This window comes from Mercenaria mercenaria, chromosome 5 (genome assembly GCF_021730395.1).
Source record: "Mercenaria mercenaria strain notata chromosome 5, MADL_Memer_1, whole genome shotgun sequence".
NCBI classification, from domain to species: domain Eukaryota; kingdom Metazoa; phylum Mollusca; class Bivalvia; order Venerida; family Veneridae; genus Mercenaria; species Mercenaria mercenaria.
In genome coordinates this window covers 68,747,439-68,773,708 of record NC_069365.1, presented here as the reverse complement: position 1 = coordinate 68,773,708, position 26,270 = coordinate 68,747,439, and the positions used below count along the sequence as shown (strand labels likewise).

General features: G+C 35.0%; 2 protein-coding genes across 3 annotated transcripts in view; both read left to right on the top strand.

The window, feature by feature from the left end:
* Nucleotides 1-18,752: 18,752 nt before the first annotated feature.
* LOC123557521 (thymosin beta-like) overlaps nucleotides 18,753-26,270 on the top strand; it is a 55,512-nt gene continuing 47,994 nt past the window's right edge. The window contains exon 1 of one of the 2 annotated variants that reach the window (XM_053543838.1): nucleotides 18,753-18,910. The gene's annotated coding sequence lies outside the window, so the exon portion shown is untranslated. The remainder of the gene's footprint in view (nucleotides 18,911-26,270) is intronic. The other variant, XM_045349025.2, reaches the window with a different exon arrangement.
* LOC123563350 (zinc finger protein 862-like) lies at nucleotides 20,565-22,358 on the top strand. The gene has a single exon (XM_045356088.2). The coding sequence runs from the start codon at nucleotides 20,565-20,567 to the stop codon at nucleotides 22,356-22,358; it is 1,794 nt and encodes a 597-aa protein (XP_045212023.2).

The window sequence follows — 26,270 nt, the reverse complement described above, 5'->3', positions numbered from 1 at the left end:
ACATGATTGGGCTTATGATATAGATGACTTTTACTGTTTTTTGGCTCAGTAAGTCAAGGTAACAAAGGTTTGAACATTGACAACAGTTTTTGCTGAATAATTTCAGAAAACTCAAAAACTCGATAGCATAACTGGGCTTAGAAAATGGATGACCCCTTTTGTATTTGGGTCAATAGGTCAAAGGTCAAGGTCACAGGGACCTGTACATTGAAAACTATTTCTATACGGTCAGAGAACCACTTGACCAAGGATCTTCGAAGTTGATAACATTATTAGGCTTATGAAAGGTCAAGGTCAAAGGGGTCTGAACCTTGAAAACGGTTTCCACTCAATAACTTGAGAACCACTTGACCCAGTTTCTTCAAACCTTACAGCAAGATTGAGCTTATGAAGTAGATGATCCCCATTGTTTTGGGGTTAGAAGGTCAAGTACAAGGTCATAGTGATCACGGGACTGAAAAAGGGACAACCCGTCATGGAGGGGGCGTGGGGAGGCATACGTGTTTTACAAACAGCTCTTGTTGATATAGGTATTTGTATTTACTTATATCATTTGGAATACCAAATAATACCAAATAATTTCGGCCAGAGTTTAATTGATTAAACTGCATTATTTCTGTTGAACCCACTTCTTTGTAAAGGTTAGTCACATTGAGTTGGTATATGGAGTTGATGTTTTTGTGATCTCACAACTGCTTTTCTGAATGACAATTGTTAAATTCACCCTTGTATTATCAGACGCTCCAATTTCAGAAGCTTCCCTGGTTTTTAGCATGCAAAATGTAAAGCACCCAAACAAAGGACTTTATCCCAGTGTTAATCATTTTAGCTGGAGAAGTAGAAGGTCGAACTCACGACTCCTGGTTTGATAGTCTGACCGTGTTACTACTGGACCGCTGCGTTTGCTCCAAATAACTCTTTGTCTGTAAACATATTTATAGCTGTCAATGTTAACCTATATGGACGACTCCCTAAGAAAATTGTTAGTACTGTTAATATGTCGATAATGCAAGATAAAGGAGATACTGCAATCCAAGAAGCTTAATTCCCTTGTTCTTTAGTGTGCCAGCTGTAAAGCACCCACACAGTCGAGACTCTTATTTCAGTGTAAGTATTTTGTAGATGGAGGAACGGGGGATTTAACTCAAGGCTCATGGTTTTGTAGTCTGACAGTGTTACCACTGGACCACAGCGTCTGCTCTCATAATACACAGTGCTCGCTGCTGCCAATCGACATATATTATGCCAAATGGCGATTATTTTACGAAAATGTCGCGAAAAAAAATCCAAAAATGTCGAGAGAAATTGGCGATTATTTTATACTGGAGCTGCAAAAAAATATCATCAAAAATTTGCTTTATAACACGGTTTGTTTATCGACATAGAGCGCATGCCTCTAGGCGATTATTGACATTACACAACAAGAGCGTGTTAATTACCTGTAAATCGACTGCTGGTGCAAAATGCACGGGAGTCTCGTGATAATATAATTATGCCTTTAATAATTCCAATCGTTTAAAGTGTAAATAATATTACTCGTTTAGTTTTAAAGGGTAAGGAAAGCCTGACAATAAGTTAATTTTATATGAAAGCCATCTTCAAGCCTTTTATACCGCTGTGAGAATTTTTAAAAGCGGACCACTATTGAAAAAGATATGGCAGTTTGAAATTTAAGAAACTGGCTGATCATGGAGGCAGCCATTTTAGTGTGTTTATGACGTCATTTACACACTGCTGAATTCTTTATTTAGCAAATAACCTTTTAAATAGATTAATTTTCATGTTTTTGAGTGTAAGGTGTAAAACATGATAATTTCTTTCAATATAGCTGGAAAAAGTAGAGAAATTACTTTACTTAAATAAGTAAATACAGTTCAAATGTGTATCTAGAAATTTGATAAATCCGCCATTTTGTTTTTTGTTGCCATGGAAACAAAGTTGCCGCCAATTTGACCAAATATTTAAATGCTCATAACTTTCTCATTCTTAAGGGGGGATGGGGGAGGCAACCAGATAATTTGCAATTTTATGCTTAAGAGAGAGTCAGGAGTCGATGCTGGACGTCCAACGAGAGATCGTTTTTAATATTCATGCCAAGGTATTTTGCTGAGGCGACAGACTATTGTAACATGGTTACAGTTCCAACTATTGTCACCAGGTATTGATAATAGGCGCGTAGCTGGGACATTTTTCAGGGGGCCGGGGTATCCACCCGTTGATTATTTTTTTTTAATGTGAGAACGGCAAATGGTACATTTTAACGTATATTTGAAGCATAAATATTGCACGAATAAGTTATTCCTTCTCATTTCTTTTATATAAAATGTATTGCTTTACTAGATATTCGTGTAATATTGCACATCTTAGTTGTGGTTCATGTAGGCCTACATGTGTAAATATTTATTTAAAACAGATGGTTCGTGGTAACACAATTTCAAAATATCATTATGACTGGATATATCATTCAAGGGATATGTCTATAAGTATATATACGATAGTTGTTAAAACGAATTTTGCCATAACTCAAGCTTTGCCATCGCAATTCTTCGCTTCACGTATCGCCTGCCTATGATGGGGAAGAGTGACACGCGAAATGACGATGGCGAAGCGCGAGATCATGATGGCAAAGTTCGAAATTAAGCAACGTTCGAGACTTCACGCTTAGCTTTCACGCTCTGCTTTCTCTATGAATATGAAAAGCGCGAGGCCACGACGGCGCATGTTAGCGAAGCGTGAAGAGAGAAATAACGGTGGCGAAGCGTGAGATCACGATGGCTAAGTGCGAAATTAAGAAAATCTCGAGATTTGCACTTGTGATCTTGTGCTTTGCCGTCATGATTTCGTGTTTCGCCGTCGTGATCGAACGCTATGCTTATCTCCTGTGCATGATGAAGAAGCACAAAATGCAAAATTATGTTTGCGAAGCGCAAGACTGCAATGGCGAAGCGCGAAATTACGGAAAATTCAAAATTTCGCGCTTCGCCATTGTGATCTCGTACCTCGCCATTGTGTTTTCACGCTATACAGTTAACTTCAAATATAACGAACAGAGTTATAATGAATTTCCGGTAATTTTTTGGTTATAATTAAGGAACAATTTAAAATGTCCCTACAATGTAAAACAAAATGGTTATAGCAAACATGATTATAGAAAATATCGGATGTAAGGAACATATTTCCATGTCCCAATGTTAAAACATACATTGAAATAACATATATTAGGCTATAGCGAACCCAAAATAGTCCTTTTAAGAAGTTTTATACAAGGGTTGAACATAAGCATTGGGTAGACATTGTACTAACGTACTGATTCATAAAACAAATATTAAAAACATGAGCGTGATTGTTGATATATCTCAACGACATCTAAAACCAAGTATTACACTAAAATTTTGAAGGACATGTTTTAGAATGTTGTTTAAGGTCTTCTGAAATATATTACATATAATTTAGCTACCTAGATCTATAAGGCCATTGAAAAAAACTGTAAGAAAGAACATATTTATCTCACTGTGAATTGGTTGTCAGATTCTGTAATATCGTTTGACTTGTACCGGTGTCAAACCTTGGCGTAGGATTTAACTAGGTGTTATTATTTGATTTCTATAATGTCTTATCTTCTACAACATTAGGACCATGGAATAATTGATAATTTTATACATTTAAATACAATTATAAGATATATCTATGATATCTGAAAATTACATAATAATTATTATGCGTGGCAAATTACGTCTGCAATGTTATACAAATTGTCCTATTAGTGTTGAAAATGTCTCTTTGTTGATTTCTCAGCTAAAAGCTTATCAATTTTTGACATTGTAATATTATTTTATTATAGAAATTTGACTCTTTAAAACCGTTAGCACAGACGGCGTATGAATGTAATATTCCACATGGTCAGGATTATTACAAAATAAGAAATCAAATAGTAGGATAATGACTGTACCTAAATTGTTATAACAAAGGCAATTATTGGTGAATTTAAATGCACGTTAAATCAACTAATTTTATAAACCAGGGCCCAGTTGTTCGAAACTTTAACAGGCGATTAAGCTAACGGTTGATTAACTTTTAGGGTTATTTTTTCGGCATTTCAGAAGACTTTGAACAAGAGCTGTCCATAAGACAGCGCGCTCGACTTTTCTCAGTGCTAGACTCTGAATTAAAGCTTTACCAGTAAAAACTTTATGAAACTTTAACCAAAAGATTCTAAGTTAAAAAGGGGCATAACTATGACAAAATTCAAATCAGAGTTATTTGAGATCATTTCTCCTGGTGTAGACTTTGATAATAAATAACTATTTTAAGTTCCAAGTAAATAGCTTTGACAATTACAGAGATATTTGACTTAATCAAAAACTTTAATCAAAAATTCTAAGTTAAGATGGGGGCATAACTCTGTCAAAATTCAAATTAGAGTTATGGGGATTGTTTCTTCTGGTGTAGACTTGCATAGTAAATAACTATTTTAAGTTTCAAGTCAATAGCTTTGATAGTAACAGAGATATTTGACTTCATCAAAAACTTTAACCAAAAAATTCCAAGTCAAAAAGGGGCATACCTCCATCAAAATTCAATCAGAGTTATAGGGATTGTTTCTCCTGGTGTAGACTTTGATAATAAATAACTATTTTAAGTTTCAAGTCAATATCTTTGATAGTAACAGAGATATTTGACTTAATCAAAAACTTTAACCAAAAATTCTAAGTTAAAAAGAGGGCATAACTCTGTCAAAATTCAAATCAGCTCAAAAGGATGTTCTGCAAATTGAATAAAGAATTTTTTATGAAAAAAATATCCCCTGAAGAGCTTGGGTAATATATATATATATAGTTTTTGGAGAATAGATTTCAGCTTATTGACTGAATAAAAAGTATCCCTTTGATAAGTTTTTCACCGTTTGATCTTCTTGATGTATTATATCTCCTTCATAAATAATTTATAAACCTTTGTGTGCTGGAAGTCATGGATTGGTGCCCTCCCCATGTCGTACCAAAGAAATGAATCAAAGCCTTGAGACGTCTGGTGGTTGCGGGTTTTGGTAGATTTATTTTCTATTTAAATGCCAATCTATAAATATACATGAATGAGAAACAAATACAAATGTGCCTCCTATCCATACCCAACTTTTTTCTTCTTAGGCGTCTTATCAAGCTATCCGCAGCGGGGTGCGAGAACAGCCGCCGCAGAGACTTTCTGATATCAGACAGACCTCTGATTTACATTGAAATATAGAAGGATTAAATTTTGTTTTGACCATTCTTATTTCCTGCTTTGATATTTAAATTTATCACTGTTCCTACCATAAAATTCATTTTCTTATCTTTCCACTGGTGTATTTTTTATTAATGTAACACTATTTCTTCTTGCTTCCAATTTCATTTGAAATCAACCATAGTATTTCCCTATGTAACCTATATAAAATGCAAGCAAACCACGTCTTTCGCTAACTTTAAAGGACATTTAATACTGTTTGTCCTCTGAATCAAATTTTATCACTGTTATGACGTGAAAGTATAACAAACAAAGAGAATGATGATACAAAAATATTTAAAGTAATTCAATAGCATCTTGCTTCCATTTGCATTTAAAAACGGCTAAAATTGCATTTTAGCCACTCTGCCCAAAATGTCCGAGTTATGTTCTGATAAGAGTCTCTGCCTTGCTTGAAGTGTTCCGTAGTAGAGGCAAAGATGTTAGAATTATCATAGCTGGAATTCAATTGTATAGCTTAAGTTTTTTGACTGATTGTTTAAAAATAAAAGATAAAATATTGCCTTTATCACATTTTGCGTTACATATCGTTTATTTTATGTAAAAAAAAAAAAAACTAGTGTCAAATATTACTGTGTATTGCGATCAATGTCAAAGCCACGTGTCATTGTTGCTGTCAAAAATGTAAATTGTCGCAACCACGTGTCATTAAAATATTCGGGGTTTTAGATGTAACAGATTGTTACATGTGAAATGTCAATAATCACAGTTTTGTAAATTTAACATCCGCGCTACACTGTGACTGACATAATATATCGGTTGCATTTTTGTAAAAGTGAAATAAATGAGATATTAGTGCCTGCGAAATAAAAATAGTATAACTTTTGAGATTCAGTTCAGAAAAAAAATATCAGAATTCTTATCGGCTTTTACAGAGTTTTCGCTTCCATAGTTATTCATAAGAATCAGATTAATGCATAACAGAATAAATCACAGCTATATGAACATATGACTGTATTATTTTTATTGTTATTATATGTATTACAAGACTGCTATGATATAATTGACTGATAGATAAATTTAGCACTACTGGAAGTATATAAAATATACTACTGACACACAGATTCGAGTACTTAATTTTATTATCATGTTTACGAAGCTTACAGTCGAACAAATAATTGTCAAAACTATTTTAAGTCTAAATGTGAACGATGGACTGATATGATATATCTTTTAACTTGATATCTTTTAATTTAAAATGGATTTTAGTATTACAGTAATATTGCTTTTAAAATAAAATAGCATATAGCAGGTTGACTTTTTGCTTAGTATTTACATATATAAGCGTGTAATGTGTTTCTGATTAATAGCAAAGTGTTAAGTATAGTAGCTGTCAGCATGATCATACCATAAAACCTCTGTAAACACAGCAGGTATCCGCGCCTGTATAAGGGTCAGTTATAAAAAGAAAAGCTTTATGATGAAAAGAAATGAAAGAAAATTAACTAGATTCTTTAATAAATCATCATATTTCTATACTAAAAATCTATCCTATAACGTTAATTTTTTTGGAAATTTTTATGAATACTTTGGTCACAGAAATGCGAATTTACATAACTGCATGCAGTGTGCGCTATCCATACTGATATACAACCAGATGTTCTGTTGCGCAACACATTATACTTAATTAACTAAGCAAATGCAAATGAGATAGCGGTCAGATAAACCTAAAAATAGAACTTAATTATTTGACTGGTGTCTTAAATTGTCATTTCTTTCTGTACTGTTACATATTGTAAATACATGTGTTTTTAATTGCTGCAAGTAAAAGTTTCCACAATATGTCAGACTGCCTTAGTCCATTTCATAGCTTGTACTCAAATATAATCTTCCATTTAATAACCAGGCATCTCCGCATCGAAAAAAAGCCTAGAAGCGAAATGTTATTGTAACACTAAATGTTACAAGTCGAGTTTTAAAAGCTGTTGATGAATAAAAATTATCTTATCTGTATATTTTTAATTCACAATCTGAATGTTTTCAATTAAAATTTCATTCACATATCACTGCTGAAAATGATTTTATGATTTTAATTTATATGACTATATTTACATCGTAGCTATGTTTTAATGAGGTTGGTTATTTATTCTGTTCATATTTGAGGTGATCATGAAAATATTTTATCCAATAAAATTCTTGCATTAAATATACGGACTCCCATTCCGTCCTTCCTATTCTTTTATGGATGATAATGACAACACTGTTTATTGTTGAGCACTCTCGCATACCAGAGCTCTACCATGGTTCTCCGGTTCGTCTCGGGTACCATGTCGAACATCTGATGAATGAGAATGATTGGTGATAAGATACGTTAAGTTACCTTACGGGTAGATAAGGGGAGAAACTCGCATATCTAATTTGTCTTATCAACGGTAGATACAGGGTATTGTCCCTTGGTGAAAGAAGACTTTAGTTTGACATGCGAAGATGAACTCTGCCTGACCTAGCTTGTGATGTAATCATGGGCTGAAAACCTTATCATTGATAGATCTTATATAATCTAAATGGTCAGTGTGAATGGACACAGGTTGAATCAGAACGGCTTGGTCACTGATAATTCATCCGCATTGTTCATGAATGGGACTATTTTGTGTAGCACATGAACATCCTTTGGATGTGACTTGGAATAAAATAAAGATGCTATGATTGTCAGAAATACACTTGTAACTTTGGTAGCGGGGTAAACCCCGCAACCAAAAATGGTGCTAGTAGCTTCCTGGCTTGCGGCTCAATATTAAGAGGAAAGTACTAGGACTGGTCAGCCTGGTGCCAGTATTGTTTAACTGGGTGAGGGTATTCTAATGATGCAGCACTACAAAGCTTGGTATTGTGCCAATGGCTACAAGTAGGCACCATCGTTTATATGACTGAAATATTGTTGAAAAAGACGCTAAACCGGAACACAAAAACACGCAAACAATAAATGCATTTTGTAAAAACTTTGGTTTTACACATCTTTTTGGAAAAGAAAGCCTTTTAATTTTGAATTACAATTTGGAGCGATCGCAGGCAAAATATTCATTGAAGATCGGAACTTTTTCTAACACAAAATTCAGTTTCTAATATTTTTGAAACCTCAGAACTTTTTTTAAACAATGTTAAAGTTGTCTGGATGAAATGACTGTAAGCAGAGAAATGCTTACCTGTTTCAGTTTTCAGTCATTTAGGATCTGATAATTTTTAAGAATCTTGTTTAAGGTCTTCTGAAATATAATACATATAATTTAGTTACCTATTATGCCACTAAAAATTATGTAATCACCAATGATAAAGAAAGAAGATATTTGATTCCTATTTGATTTTATTTTCTTCAATAATGTGACCATGGAATAATTGATAATTGTTTACACTTAAGTACAATTATAAGATATATCAGATATCTATATCTATATCTATTCTGTGGCGTCTGAAAATAACTTAATAACCATTATGCGTGAAAATAATGTCTGCAGTATTATATAATATATCCTATTCAAAATTTCTTTTAGACTTGAAAGCCCCCAATTTTATTTTTTTTCAATTTTTGATATTGTGCTATAGTTCTATTATAGAAGTTTGCCTTTTTAAACCGTTAGCATAGACGGCATATGATTGTGATATTTCACATGTTCAGGATTATTACAAAGTAAGTAATCAAATAGTAGGATAGAGGGCTCTAGATAACGAAATAAATTGCAAAACTGTATCTAAATTGTTAAACAGAATAGGAAGTAAGCAATGATTGTGTATGTTGCATAATATATACTTCTTATTGCAACGAAAGAGATTATTTAGAGACAATTTAATTGTGTATACTTGCCAAATTTTTACTATAGTACGCAGCTGCGTATCTGCGTAAAGGCAGCTACGTGCCTGACTATGTAAAGTGATGATGATATAGAAGTTTTTCTTAGATCGTTTATGCTTTGTGTGCAGATGATACTGTTATTTAATCCGATAGTGAACACGAATTACAACTAGATTTGAATGCTATGTCTAATTATTGTAATATTTGGGGCCTGCAAGTTAATTCTGCTAAAACTAAGATTATTGTCTTTTGGAAAAATAAAAGGGGCCTAAGAAACATTCCAGATTTTGAATTAGATAATAATAGTTTAGAAAGTGTTGACCATTTTATTTATTTAGGTGTACAGTTCTTTTATAATGGTAAATTTAGCTTGACTAAACGGCACCTGGTCGATCAAGCCAGAAAGGCTATGTTTTCTTAAAAAAGGCAAAAAGGTTATCAAAAAGACACGTTAACTGGCACTTCCTATTGATATGCAGTAAAGTTGGTTTAATACTATAGATGCTCCAATCATTTTGTATGGGTCGGAGGTATGGGGTATAGAAAATGTTTATATTGTTGGTAGATTCCAACTTGAATATTGTAAACTCGTTCTTAATCTTAAGTGGAGCACACCAAATTGAATGATTTATGGTGAGCTTGGTATAACCCCTTTGTCACTGCAAATTATATACTAGTCGTATTTTTAATTACTGGTGTAAAGTTCTTAATGCTGAAAATGAAAAGATATGTAATACGTTGTATAAAAACATCGTTAATGCTATATATACACATGAAAATGTAAATTAAGACTGGATTCGGTATATTAAAAACACATTTGTCAAATGTTTGGTTACACCAACAAGTTTTGTCACCAACATTGTTTAAGAATATTGTTAACTTCAGGCTTAAAGATCAATTTATCAATTTGTTAAACAATGGAAAAGTACACTAACCAACTCTAGTAAATGTCTCAATTATTTTACCCGCCTGCTTAGCTCAGTAGGGAGAGCGTTGGTCTACGGATCGCGGGGTCGTGGGTTCGATCCTCGGGCGGGACGTATGTTCTCCGTGACTATTTGATAAACGAAATTGTGTCTGAAATCAGTATACCTCCACCTCTGATTCATGTGGGGAAGTTGGCAGTTATTTGCGGAGAACAGGTTTGTACTGGTACAGAAACCAGGAACACTGGTTAGGTTAACTGCCCGCCGTTACATGACTGAAATACTGTTGAAAAACGGAGTTAAACTCAAAACAAACAAACAAACAATTATCGTATTTACAAAGAGGATTTTGTTTTTGAAAAATATTCCAGCATTTTGTCATTGGATCTAGTTAACACTTTTTGTAGGTGCATGAATCACAAATTACCTATTGAAAAGGGAAGATTCTTTAATATAGATAGAAATCTTAGAACTTGTAATATATATGCAACCGAAATGCTTTAGGTGATGAATTTCATTATCTTTTTAAGTGTAATCATTTTACGGTTGAAAGAAGGAAATATTTAAAAAGAGTACTATTATAAAAATCCAAATGCTGTCAAATTTTCACAGCTAATGACCAGTACCGACAAAGTAGTTTTAATAAAACTTTCAGTCTTTTGTAAACATATCATGTCCATATGCAAATCACTGCCGTAAAATCTCTCATTCTCCGTTTATATTACATATATGTATAAAAGAGGATATTTGCTTGTTTCGGTGTAGGACTTGGGTGTCTTTTGCGAGCGAGCACCAGGTGCGGTATTTTCACAAGTGGCTTGGCTACGAGTGGGGATGTGGAATGTGGTGTTCGCGAGTGGGGAATTTTACAGAACGATTTGATGAAACTTGAGAGAGATCCACACAAGTAGTCGTCAAGCCGTACATGAGTAAAAGTTGATTAAAAGTTTGTTTTTTTGTTTTTTTTTTATTTTAGCACCGGGATTTTGGATCAAGACCTTGCTAACATTTTGAAATAAACTGATCGGCAGCACAGACAATTGTTTGTTACAATTTCAACATGTTTTCAAAGTGCACTTTTTGCAACGAATGTTCCATATATTACAAGAATTACAGGAATCGAAATAATAGTCGAGTCGACTTTTAAAATAGCACATACCTATCATAGGTGCTAAAATAAAAAAAAAATCAGCTTTTAATCAACTTTTACTCATATACGGCTTGACAGTAGCATACTTGTGTGGATCTCTCTCAAGTTTCATCAAATGGTTCAGTAAAATTCTTGGGACCACATGAGCTCAAGATATGAACCCTTTAAACTTAAATCAAACGACCTGTAATTTACAAATAAAGTTACGATGGTCTAGATTGAAACCGATTTTAATGATTAAGTATCAATTAGAAGCTTAAGCATAATCGAATGTTTACATAATTGTAATATTGAATGAACAGATTTCCTACAGAATTGCCTGAACTTCGACTACGAGCTTGACAAAAGCATCGGCATAAAATGCTTTCTTTTCTCTAACATGATGCCTAGACCACATTCAAGTTTGTTCAAATGGTTCCACTTAACCCCTTTAGAAAGAGACGTTCAGATCTAAAAATGAAAACAAAAATTTAAAGAACTACTTCTGATGCAGTAATTGATGGATATTCACCAAAATTGGCCTGAAGCATGCAGGGTCTTTTTGCTTTACAGCAGATAGGGACACTAGAGCTAAAAATAGAAAGATCCTTAAACAACTGCTTATGAAACATTTCATGAATAATACTTGCTGAACTCGATTTGAGGCCCGCATGTTTAGCCCTCTCTCAAGTTGTTCAAATGGTTTCACATATGACTACATTTTGGGGCTGTCACAGCCAAAACAGAAACCATGTAAATAACTTTGAATGAACTTCTGAACAGATATTCACCAAACTTGGCAAGAAGCAAGGTTGAAAGTTCAATGTCCTCCTCAAGGGAGTGACTTATGCCCATTTGAGCCTCTTGAGTACTGGCACAAATTATGCTAGGTGTTGAAAGTTAGCCATCATGTTTAAAGTTTCAAGTTTATTGATAAAGTCAATGCCCTTTAAGGGCACCTGACAACAACAACATAAACAGTAACAAAATAATGAAATTGGCAAAAATGGCATGATATTCAAGTGTGACAGCATGAAATATTAGTTACTGTATGTTTTCCGAAAGTGATGGAGAACAGAATGTGGTAAAACCAGCAATTTTCGCAGTGAAAAAAAGTCAAATATATCTTCACTGAAATGGGTAAATTAGTCAAAACATGCATTAAAAAGAAAGAAACTTTGCCTGCTCCATATGCACGACCTAAATATCCCCACTCACGAACACCACATTCCACATCCACACTCGTAGCTTAGCCACTTGTGAAAATACCGCACCTGGTGCTCACTCGCAAAAGACACACCAGTCCTACACCGAAACAAACAAATATCCTCTTTATACATGTATGTAATATAAAAGGAGAATGAGAGATTTTACGGCAGTTATTTGCATATGGACATGATATGTTTACAAAAGATTGAAAGTTTTATTAATACTAATTTGTCGGTACTGGTCATTAGCTGTGAAAATTTGACAACGTTTGGATTTTTAGCCCGACTATTCATAAAATAGTAGAACTATTGGGCTCGCCCATGCGTCGGCGTCCGCGTCTGCGTCGGCGTCCGCGTCCCGATTTGGTTAAGTTTTTGTATGTAAGCTGGTATCTAAGCAACCACTTGTGGGAATAGATTGAAACTTCACACACTTATTAACTGTGATTTCACAGGTTCCATAACTCTATTTTGCTTTTTTACAAAATTATGCCCCTTTTTCGACTTAGAATTTTTTGGTTAAGGTTTTGTATGTAAGCTGGTATCTCAGTACTCACTAATTGGAATGGATTGAAACTTCATACACTTGTTCACTGTCATGATCTGACATGCACAAAGCAGGTCCAATAACTTTATTTGCTTTTTTACAAAATTATGCCCCTTTTTCAACATAGAAATTTTTGGTTAAGTTTTTGTATGTAAGCTGGTATCTCAGTATCAACTAATGGGAAAGGATTGAAACTTCACACACTTGTTCACTGTCATGATATGACATGCAGTGCAAAGGGTCAATAACTCAACTTCGCATTTTACAAAATTATGCCCTTTTTTCAACTTAGGAGTTTTGGGTTAAATTCTTATATGTAAGCTGGTATCTCAGTATCCACTAATGGGAATGGATTGAAACTTCACACACTTGTCCACTGTCATGAGCTGATAATTTAGCACTATGCAGGTTGCATAACCCTATTTTGCTTTTTTACTAAATTATGTCCCTTTTTCGACTTTCGTATTCATTCAATCGACAAGGCCGTTGAATAATCGAGCGTTGCTGTCCTCCGACAGCTCTTGTTATAATTGTACTCTTTTTACATATTTCCTTCTTTCAACTTTAAAATGATTACACTTAAAAAGATAATGAAATTCATCACCTAAAGTATTTTGGTTGCATAGATTACAAGTTCTAAGATTTCTATCTATATTAAATAATCTTCCCTTTTCAATAGGTAATTTGTGATTCATGCACCTAAATTTACAAAAAAGTATTAGCTAAATCCAATGACAAAATGCTGAAATATTTTTCAAAAACAAAAATCCTCTTTGTAAATACGATAATTTACTAGAGTTAACAAAATATTCTTAAACAATGTTGGTGACAAAACTTGTTGGTGTAACCAAAAATTTGACAAATGTGTTCTTAATATACAGAATCCAGTCTAAATTTACACTGTTACAAAACGGCGTTAACCCCAAAACAAACAAACAAACAAAACATTTTCATGTGTATATAGCATAAAAGATGTTTTTATATAACATATTACATATCTTATCATTTTTAGCTTTAAGAACTTTACACCAGTAATTAAAAATACGACTACTGTGCAATTTGCAGTGACAAAGGGGTTATACAAAGCTCACCATAAATCATACAATTTGGTGTTCGCCGCTTAAGATTAGGAACGGGTTTACAATATTTAAGTTGGAATCTAACAATAATATCAACATTTTCTATACCCCATACCTTCGACACATATAAAATGATTGGAGCAATCATAGTATTAAACAAACTTAACTGCATATCATTAATAAGTGCCAGTTTACGTGCCTTTTTGAAAACATAGTCTTTCTGGCTTGATCAACCAGGTGCCTTTTGTCAAGCCGAATTTACCGTTATAAAAGAACTGTACACCTAGATAATTAAAATGGTCAACACTTTCTAAAATATTATTATCTAATTTAAAATCTGGAATGTTTCTTAGGCCCCTTTTATTTTTCCAAAAGACAACAATCTTAGTTTTAGCAGAATTAACTTGCAGGCCCGAAATATTACAATAATTAGACATAGCATTCAAATCTAATTGTAATTCGTGTTCACTATCAGGCAAAATAACAGTATCATCTGCACACAAAGCATAAACAATCTAAGAAAACTTCTATATCATCATCACTTTACATAGTGTTAACATTATCAGATAAAAACTGAAGACCGCTATATCGATGGGACATAAACTCATTCAAATCATTCAAAAACAATAAGAATAACACAGGAGATATGTTTTCACTCTGACGGACATCAGACTGACTCGCAAAGAAGTCTGATAATTTGTTATTACCTCTGGCACACGATTTAGCTTTTCCATACATATCATATATTATTTTGAAAAAATTACCCTCTATATTGTAACTGAGTAGCTTCTGCCATAAGGCCACTCTGTTCACAGAATCGAACACTTTCCTATGATCTATAAATGAACAATATAACTTTCTGTTCTGAGCTAAATACATGTCAGTTAACATTTTTAAAGAAAATATATGTTAACATTTTTAAAGAAAATATATGGTCGATTGCACAATATTTTTTTTTCTAAATCCAGCCTGCTCTTCACAAAGAATATATATTATATCTTCCTATAAATTATTTAATCTAATATTTAACACAGAAATAAATTTTGTTTGCCAAAACAGCTAAGAATCGTTATCCCTCTGTAGGGATCAGGGTCATTAATATCACCTTTATCTTTATACAGTGGTAAAATAATTCCTCTACTCTAGATTTCAGGGAACATACCTGCATCTAATAATATATACTGAAAAACTTACAAAACACAGGTAACATAGATACATGAGAATGTTTTAAGTACTCAATCAAAACATCAAACAAAGAGGCTGACTTATTGTTTTTCAACAAATTAATAGCTTTTTGCATTTCACTTTCTGAAAAAGGTGCATTTAATTCTTCGTTTTAATTATTTATATTTTGCAAGTCGATATCGATAGAATTATCATCTCAATCAACAAGGTTTCCGTTTAATTTACTGAAATGTTCATAAAAGACATCACTAGAAATTTTACTACTAATAATATTCTGTTTATCACCAGAATATTTGTTCAACAGGCTCCAAAAGGATATAGGATCAGAATGCTTCAAGCTTTTTAGCTTATGCACAATTTGATTATTAAACAATTTCAGTTTCTTATTTCTTTCTTTCTAATATTTTCTACTTTGAACAATTGTTGATACTCACAACCTTGAAACTGCTTATTTGCTAATAATTCCAGCTACTATTAATAAAAGCAATTTGATTGGTTAAGCGTTGAGGAACACCTTTATATTCCTACATGTTAGATTTAATGCCGAATCAGGTAGCACTGATATTAGAAAAAAAAAATGTGATAACTTTCTTATGTAATTTTAACAAAACGTATATAAACGTGACCACTTATTGTCCTAGTTAAATCATTTCCTATCCGATGAATTATTGGTTTCACGAAATGTTTGGTGTGTAGAGCAATGTTATTTAAATAAAAAATGAAAAATCTATGCAGAAACATGCTAGGATTACAATTCTTGCTTTCTGATGTTCATGCACGTGTAATCTGGGCCTACCTTTCATCGAACACTTTTTTAAATAACATTTAATTGGAGCTTTATTCATTATGTGCATTTGGGGCTCATGAACAGGCTCAATCAAACCGAGCCTGCAACATTTTCGTTTTTCTCGTGTTGAGCGACCTGTGAAGTTTCCACTTTTTTCTTAATTATTACCACAGCAGCGTTGTTTGTGCCGTGTGGCGGCCGTAAAAAGTCTCCCCGTACATTCAATCAGGGCTGTTATATTTCGATCTTCTCAGATCGTTCAGCACAACTTTTATGTCGTGTTATTGGTACTATTTAGTTTCTCAACATGACAATTTCGGCCTGGGTGGTTCCAATACTCCCGCTTTCATAGCCTTGGGTATTGTATAATCACCACTTGGATATGGTGCCTGCTTTTTAATTTTGTCTTTTGACAGTTCCTGTGATACGCAGGCTCCATAACCTCAGATCCCCTTTCTAAATTCCATTTTGTTTAGTTCTGCCCATTGTTTTCTCGTTTGGGGCAAACCTATTATTTTATCTGGGGACCAAACGCCGCTCTTCATGGAATTACACGCCTCAACACGTGTATCATTGAAGGTTTCATGTACACCTCCGTTTGAATACATCTGTGGATGTCTCTAAATTGCTTTTTGTTCTTTTAGCATGTGTAAATGTTGAGTTCTGCTCAACCCGGGGCTAGAGGGCGTGGACGGTAGCATACATTTCCACTACCGTCCATGAACAGGCTCAATCAAACCGAGCCTGCAACATTTTCGTTTTTGTCGTGTTGAGCGACTTGTGAAGTTTCCACTTTTTTCTATTTTATTACCACAGCAGCGTTGTTTGTGCCGTGTGGCGGCCGTAAAAAGTCTCCCCGTACATTCAATCAGGGCTGTTATGTTTCGATCTTCTCAGATCGTTCAGCACGACTTTTATGTCGTGTTATTGGTACTATTTAGTTTCTCAACATGACCATTTCGGCCTGGGTGGTTCCAATACTCCCGCTTTCATAGCCTTGGGTATTGTATAATCACCCCTTGGATATGGTGCCAGCTTTTTAATTTTGTCTTTTGACAGTTTCTGTGATACGCAGGCTCCATAACCTCAGATCCCCTTTCTAAATTCCAGTTTGTTAGTTCTGCCCATTGTTTTCTCGTTTGGGGCAAACCTATTATTTTATCTGGGGACCAAACGCCGCTCTTCATGGAATTACACGCCTCAACACGTGTATCATTGAAGGTTCCATGTTCACCGCCGTTTGAATACATCTGTGGATGTCTCTAAATTGCTTTTTGTACTTTTAGCATGTGTAAATGTTGAGTTCTGCTCAACCCGGGGCTAGAGGGCGTGGACGGTAGCATGCATTTCCACTACCGTCCATGAACAGGCTCAATCAAACCGAGCCTGCAACATTTTCGTTTTTGTCGTGTTGAGCGACCTGTGAAGTTTCCACTTTTTTTCTATTTCATTGTGTGCATTATTCGTCATGATTCACACATGCATGAACACCAGAAAAATATTTTAATTCGTAAAGAAATGAATTATCATCCATTGTACTTATAATTGCAGAAAAAAAATGCAATCTAGGCCTATAGCAACCATTAACAAAGAGCTTTATTTTATTCAATGCACGATGATGTATTAGGTTAGAAACAACAAATTCATTTTTCATAGACTCGATTAGAACATTATGCTTTCTGTAAATCGAAACATGCATATCTAATCCAATTTCTTTTCAAGAACTATCTTAATTCCATTCACGGATACTTGAAACCTAATATTTTTATGTCCTGTATGGGCTGTCTACTATAATGTTGTATATAGTCGATACAGAACATTAAATATTATTTTTCAGTGTAGTTTAAAACCCATATAGAATATTAAATAGTGTATGTTTCTTATGGGATCCATATACACAGACTAACATCAACAAGGTCGAACAGGTGCAAAGAAGAGCAGCACGATATTTTACAGGGGGTTATAGACGTACCAGCAGTGTTACAGCCATGCTTGAATGTTTATCCAGTGGCCAAGTCTCAAAGAACGTCGCGAGACCAGTAAAACAATCATACTCTATAAAGTAGTGTATCAACTTATTGCTATTCCATCAGTTCCATATCTAATCAGGACAAATATCACGTCAACAAGAAGTCACAGCATGTGCTTCATCGTCCCGCATTCAAGACTTCTACTTCACAAGGGTTCCTTCTTCCCAAGTGCAATCAATACGGCTATGGAACAGTCTTCCAGAGTCAGTAGTAGCAGCCAGTACCATCGAGGACTTTTAAGTCTGGGCTGCTATTATCATCACTAAATTAATCTTAAAACTATTTTTACTTTTAATTGTAAAAAGGACATTTAAAATTCACTTGCTGCCCTTGCAACACATGCATGTACAGTCACAATTCCGAGAATACTCATCTTGAGGTTTGGAGTTCAACAGAAGAAGAAGAAGAAGAATTTCAAATAACTATAGAGGTTCGCCAAAATATTGGACGAAAGACATATACTTTTCGTCCGAATGATTTATGTTTACACCGGTAGCAAGGCGGAAGAAAAACGTCTCATGAAACTTTTTTCAAGACACATAATATGTAAAATATGAGAGAGGATGTGCGGTATTTGGTGAAGTAAGTCTACTTAATACCAGTGTTATTTGTATGTTAAAAATCGAAATTGGAAAACAATTCTAAGAAGGTAATGACTTTCCACTGCATTTTATATTAGATTTATAATTTACAATAAGATTATTCCTATTAAATTTTAAGTCTATATTTTGTATAGAATATAACTGGGAGCGCGTAACGCCCTACCGTACATTTAGTGTCCGGTACAATGATAACGGGGAATATACACAAGATTTTGTAACGTAAAGTTTCATTGGTTAAATTTTATGACGTTGACACACCTTTACGCACCAGGTTTCATTCTCGGCGACAAAAAAAGTTGCGAAAAACGCATTTGTGACTCCAGAAGGCTTTGTCAGAATCTGTTCTTTTACAGGTAACAGTATTACAATCAAATTTAATGGAAAAAATTAGTACAGATGCAGAGAACAAGATAGTATTTTGCATTTAGTATTCCCGCCTGTCAACGCTCAAGGTATGGACAAAATGCGGAAGTGACTGCGTCTTGGCAGGTAATAATGATTACCGTTCAGAATCGCTAATTTTGGTGTATTGCCAAAATGAGGTCACTCCAGTTATATATGCAGCCTCATTGCAGCTTTTGAAGAAGTTTCTTGCTCACCTGGGATATTTATCATGTGTTATATTTAACTTAACTCTAGATCGAGCACTATGCAACTTCAACTATATTTTTACTTGCACATACCAAAGAAGTATAAAATACACAGAATGGCAACTTGCTGTAATCTCGCAAGATTAGTAAAAACAAACATCGGCGAGCATGGAGTTATAATTTGTACCTTTAAAACTACAATTACAGCAAGTTGCCATTCTGTGTATTTTATACTTTAAAATACATGTTAGCCTCTAAAACAACATTAGTTTAATGTGAAATAGTTTTAAGACGCATAGTACACGTTTCTTACCTTCAAAAGAAGCATGGTCATACGATGATAATTAATTTACCGATGAATAATTGCTTTCGCATACAAAATGGCGCGTGGAGAACGCGTCACTTCCGGTAAAGGAGATCTCATTCAGTAAAAACTGTTGTGTCACGTTTTTTTGGCGAGATTTGCTCTATATGCCTTTCAGGTTGCCGATCTATTTATTTGTTCTTTGCACATACCCAAATTTTGGTTGCCCAAATATAGCATGATTAAGTGATGAGATACTGCAACAAAAACAGCAATGCAGGATAGGGGTTCCATTTGACATGGGACCCCCGGTCCAGGCCCAGGAGATTTTCAAAAGGGAAGTGGCTAGGGGTCCGGTAATAATATATATCTACTGTATTCCTTGATAAGATAATTGCTGGTAAAAGTTATGATAAGTTATCATAATGTTGCCATTATTGTTTTTTTTTGGTAAATATTTTATTTATCAGAGCTCCAGATAAGATGCGTATTTGCGTAAATACGTTTTAAAATTTACGAAAAACGCATTAAAAATTAATCCTAAGCGTACCGTTACGCATTGAAAAATCGGGATACGTATTTTACTCGATTAGAGTGCGTATTCCAATTTTATCGTAAATCAAGCACATCCATATTGTAATCGAGTATACAACAAACAAAAATGGCGTCTCGTGCCAAGCGAGGACGGTATCGTAAAGAAATATTTGCTTCTTCTTCGTCAAGTATATTGAATTATGTGAAACGAGATGAATCAGAAGACGCTCTTAGGATTGCTAAATCCGTAATTTATGATGTATTATGTTCAAGTGTTGAAAAAGCCGAGAAAAAGTTGAGGCATCATGCAGATGTGTCTGAAAAAACACTGACCGGCTGGCAATTAAAATATCACTGGCTTTTGATAGACCGTAGTGGTGACGAAGTGATATTAAGATGTAGTGTTTGCAAAAACAAAAAGTTAGATCTATCTGGGCGAATGAAGGGTCGACAAATATTCAGAAAAATAGCATTGATAGACATAGCACGTCCACTGAACACATTAATGCCGAACACAAAATTAAACAAACAGACGAACAAAAAGGTGATGAATTAGACACTAGTGATATTGATTTAGGAATGCCAGTAGATAAAGAAGACTTGATATTGTTTAGAACAGTTTTCTATGCTGCATCAGAGGAACTGCCAACTGTAAAAGTGAATTCTTTGCTTGAGTTACAAAGGTTGAATGGGGCTTCCATCACATATCGAAACCTTAGTTGGGATACACTCTCAGAAATTCAGAAATATATTTGTACTATTATCAAAAGGGATTTGATTGAACACATCCGGGAATCAGATTTCTATGCTATTATGATAGACGAAAGCACTGATTTGACTGTGCAAAAGCATCTCTCAATTTGTGTAAGGTATGTCAACAAAGGTGAGCCAGTAACAGAATTCTTAGGGAACATTGGTCTGGAAGATGGAAAAGCACACACTGTTGTAGCAGCTCTTATAAACTACCTGAATGAGCTCCAAATTGACGCATCAAAAATGGTTTCATTAGCAACTGACGGAGCTGCAACAATGATGGGTAAGAAGACAGGTGTAGGAGTCCAGTTAAAGTCCAAATATTCCCCTTTCTTAATACAAACTCACTGTATTGCTCACCGTTTAAATTTGGCAGTGTCTGACTCGATCAAGAAGGACAAAGTACTTGAAAAGTTTAGGGATAAGTTTAATTCACTGTATAATTTTATGAGTGCATCCAGTAATCGAACAACTAAGTTGAAGAAGATGCAAGACCTGCTTGAAGAACCACAGCTGACCATCAAAGAACCACATAGTATTCGATGGCTTGGTCTAAGAAATGCAGTTGCTGCAGTGTATGATAGTTATAACTCTGTATGTGCAACTCTTTCAAGCATTGGTGAGTCTGAAAATAACACAACCTCAATTGGTTTGTTTAAATACTTCACCGACTACAAAACTGTTCTTCTTGTAGCTTTTATGCTGGATATTCATCAGGAGTTGGCTGACCTAAGCTTGCAGCTACAAAAACAAAGTATTGTTTTCAGTGAAGTTGAAGCCCTGATAGATGGAACTTTAGGTAAACTGGAACATTTCAAGTCAAATGATGGGACCTGCCTGGCAGAGATGAAAGCGTGCATTACCATTGAAACTGATACTGATGGAAAGAAATATGCTACTTTAAATGGAGAAAAATTGTTACGGTACAAAGACAGTACTGAAAATGAGCTTCAACGACTGCGAGAAAGCTATGTGTCTTGTTTACAGAAAAATATAAAGCAGAGGTTTAGAAAAGAAGATAGTACAATATTGAATTATTTCAGTCTTGTCTTGGAACCATCCATTGTAAATAGTTCAAGACCAAATGAAAGTGAAGATGCTGTGGAAGCCCTAGGAATGTTCTATGGTGATGAAAAGACAGTTACTGTTATTCATGGAAATTTTGAGTGTGGATTACAGGAAGAAAATAAGAATGTTGTTGACAAGTTGCTGGATAGGGACAAATTAGTGCAAGAGTGGCCAAAGTTAAAAGGAATGTTAACAGGATGCTATAAAGGATTGTCAGCTAAAGCTGTTTGTCAAAGGGTTATACAGATACATTCTGACAAGGGACTTGTGGAGTTTTCAAAACTGTGTAGGATAGGTCTTTGTATAGCTATTACAAGTGTTGAGTGTGAGAGGAGCTTTAGCACTCAAAACCGCTTAAAAAACAAATTCAGAGCCTCTCTGAAAGATGAGAACCTTGACAATCTTATTTCAATCCAAATGAGCCAAATTCCTTTCATCTCGTATGAGCCTAGACGTGCAGTACTACTGTGGGAAGCAAAGAAAAAGAGAAGGAAGAGTAGGCTTCGCCAGGAGTACAAACCTAGAGACAAAATGGCAAAAATATGCCCTTAACTTTAAATGTAGTAAAAACTGACTAAATTCAGTGACAAGCATTAGTTGTTAAATTGTTACTTTTAAAGTTATATAACAGTTCATTCACTACACAAGGAGTGTCATGTTTAACAACATTATTGGCTAATGCACAGGTAGTGCTATGTATATGTTAACTGTAAGAAAAACATTATTTGCCAAGGCACAGAAAGTACAGTGCTTTGTACATAAAACTGCAAGTGAAACTAGAGGTATGTACCAAGAGTTTTATGATTTTGATAATATGATATAATAAATAGTTATTACCCTTTGAATGATTTTGAAAACTGAAAAACCATTTAGAAATTTTAAAATACCCTTTGAAAAAAAAATCAAGGAGTAAAGTACCATTTGAAAAAAAAATTAGGGGGTAAACTACCCTTTAACCTAAAATCTTATCTGGAGCTCTGTTTATAATTAATCTCACTCGGGTTCGAGGCATATCTATTGAAGATGGAATTTTAAAACAACGATTTCCAGTAATCACCGTTATTTATCTACTCTAGCAATAAAACGAACTCTGCAATTCATGAGCAAAATCCATGTCTTAAAATACCAAAGAAAACATTATAAGTTTATTATTTTATATATCAGTCCCGAGAAAAACAAAGCTTAATTCCGATCACGGCATACAAACTGCCATTTGTTGAATTCGCGATCGTATTTTTCTCGGATATAAAGGATTATAAATACTTTTGTTTCCTGTGACTTATCATGCATTTAAAACAACAAGAAATATAAGAGAACAAAGCTTTAAAATCATCTTCCGTTTTTAGAATATAGTCTGCTCTTTGTAAATACAATTTTTGGTATTCATATTGATTACCGGACCTCTAGCCTGCCCTGTATTGATGTCTAGAGGTCTGGTAACAGGACCTCTAGACTCTGGGTCTAGAGGTCCGGTTACTGGACCCCTAGCCTGTGCCTTTCAAAAGACCCGCAAAGGACCCAGCATGTTACTTGCCTGTGCGTCACTCAGGACCCGGGGGCATTTTTCTTTGATAATCCTTTCACTACCATTATTTCATACAATAAAACTGTATCCATGATTAACTTGTGTATTCCAAATAAACACTCGTAGTTCTGGCTACCATAACTTAACTGATGTTATTTTTATATTCTGATGGTTGCGTCCATTAAGACTAAGAGATCAAAAACAGCATAAATTATAACATCTCTGAAGCTGAATTATTTTAGCTATCACAGTCACAGAAAACACGCATACACTAATAATGATATGCGTGACGTAAGCAGTAAGGTATGGAAGGCGGAGTTGAACCACTGTTGACAGGTGATAAATTAAAACAGCTACCTTCAGTCACTTTTTAGCTCGACTATTCATAGAATAGTGAGCTATTGCACTCGCCCATGCGTCGGCGTCGGCGTCCGCGTCCGCGTCCCGATTTTGGTTAAGGTTTTGTATGTAAGCTGGTATCTCAGTAACCACTTGTGGGAATGGATTGAAACTTCACACACTTATTCACTGTGACAAACTGACTTACATTGCACAGGTTCCATAACTCTATTTTGCTTTTTTACAAAATTATGCCCCTTTTTCGACTTAGAAATTTTTGGTTAAGGTTTTGTATGTAAGCTGGTAACTCAGTAACCACTTGTGGGAATGGATTGAAACTTCACACACTTATTCACTGTGATGAACTGATCTACATTGCACAGGTTCCATAACTCTATTTTGCTTTTTTACAAAATTATGCCCCTTTTTCGACTTTGAAATTTTTGGTTAAGGTTTTGTATGTAAGCTGGTATCTCAGTACATACTAATGGGAATGGATTGAAACTTCACATACTTGTTCACTATCATGATCTGACATGCACTAAGCAAGTCCCATAACTCTACTCTCTTTTTTTTCAAAATTATGCCCCTTTTTCGACTTAGCAGTTTTTGGTTAAATTTTTGTATGTAATCTGATATCTCAGTATCCACTAATTGGAATGGATTGAAACTTCACACACTTGTTCACTGTCATGATCTAACATGCACTGTGAAGGTCCCATAACTCTACTTGGCATTTTTACAAAATTATGCCCCTTTGACTTACCAGTTTTTTGTTAAGTTTTTGTATGTAAGCTGGTATCTCAGTATCCACAAATTGGAAAGGATTGAAACTTCACACACTTGTTCACTGTCATGATATGACATGCAGTACAGAGGTTCAATACCTCTACTTTGCATTTTACAAAGTTATGCCCCTTTTTCAACTTTTGTATTCATTCAATTGACAAGGCTGTTGAATAGTCGAGCGTTGCTGTCCTCCGACAGCTCTTGTTACCTTTATTATCAGCCCATTGACAGTTTTGCAAGCTTGTCAACTTGACTGGGATACGCAATGGCCAAATTTCAGCTCCATCTACTTCACCCGAGCAGTGTGAAGGAGGTTACATCACTTTGTGCTTATACATTCTCTTTTGTGCTTTGAAAAGTACCTTGTGGACTTACCTTTCAGTTTTCATTAAATCCAGTTAATTTTACTCGTATTTTTAAAAACACTTTAAAACTCCCAGATTAAGATACATGTACATGTGATAAAAATAACTAACTGAAATTCACGCACATTTTGGCAGTTGTACATGGCTCACGCTGTCAGTCGCCATTATCGCCATCTGCGATTATTTTATTTATATGGCCAATATTTTTATGCGCCCCCCTCCCTGTCAAAGCAGGAGGGGTATATTGTTTTGCAGATGCCGGCCGCTTGGTAGGTCGCTTGGTCTGTCAGTTGGTATGTAGACCAATCCATTTCCGGATGATAACTCAAGAACTCTTGGGCCTAGGATCATGAAAGTTGATAGGGAGGTTAGTCATGACCAGCAGATGACCCCTATTGACTTTGAGGTCAGTAGGTCAAAGGTCGAGGTCACAGTGACCAGGAAAAATTTAACTGTTTCTGGATGATAACTCAAGAACCCTTGGGCCTAGGATTACGAAAGTTGATAGGGAGGTTGGTCATGATCAGCAGATGACCGCTATTGATTTTTACTTGAGAGCTTTAATTATGTCTCCCCCAGGAGACATATTGTTTTTGCCCTGTCCGTCCGTCCGTACGTACGTCACACTTCATTTCCGACCCCTAACAATTTTGGGGTCACTCTGTGAAAGGTCAAGGTCACAGGGGCCTGAACATTGAAAACCATTTCCGGTCAGTAACTTGAGAACCACTTGACCCAGAATGATGAAACTTCATAGGATGATTGGTCATGCAGAGTAGATGACCCCTACCGATTTAAGGGTGACTCTGTTAAAGGTCAAGGCCACAAGGACCTGAACATGGAAAACCATTTCCAATCAATAACTTGAGAACCTCTTGACCCAGAATGTTGAAACTTCATATGATGATTGTTCATGCAGAGTAAATGACCCCTAATGTTTTTGGGGTCACTCCGTTAAAGGTCAAGGTCACAGAGGTCTGAACATTGATAACCAGTTCATATCAATAACTTGAGAACCACTTGACCTAGAATGTTGAAACTTCATAGGATGATTGAACATGCAGAGTAGATGACCCCTATTGATTTTGGGGTCAGTCTATTAAAGGTCAAGGTCACAGTGGCCTGTTCATGTAAAATCATTTTTTTGGAAATAACTTGAGAACCACTTGACCTACAATGTTGAAACTTAATAGGATAATTGGACATGCAGAGTAGATGACCCCTACTTATTTTGAGGTCACTTGATCAAAGGTCAAGGTCACAGGAGCCTGAACAGTGACTTGAGAACCACTAGGCCAAGAGTGTTGAAATTTAGCGGGATGACTGGACATGCCAAGTAGATGATCCCTATTGCAGCCAACCATCAGTGTCTCTTTGACTTTCACTCCTGACCCCTATTAACTTCTTGCCTATAGGACTTTGCATTTGGGGAGACATGCGCTTTTT

Coding starts and splice junctions, on each gene's coding strand:
- LOC123563350 (XM_045356088.2), top strand. CDS start 20,565: ATGCCAGTAGATAAAGAAGACTTGATATTGTTTAGAACAGTTTTCTAT.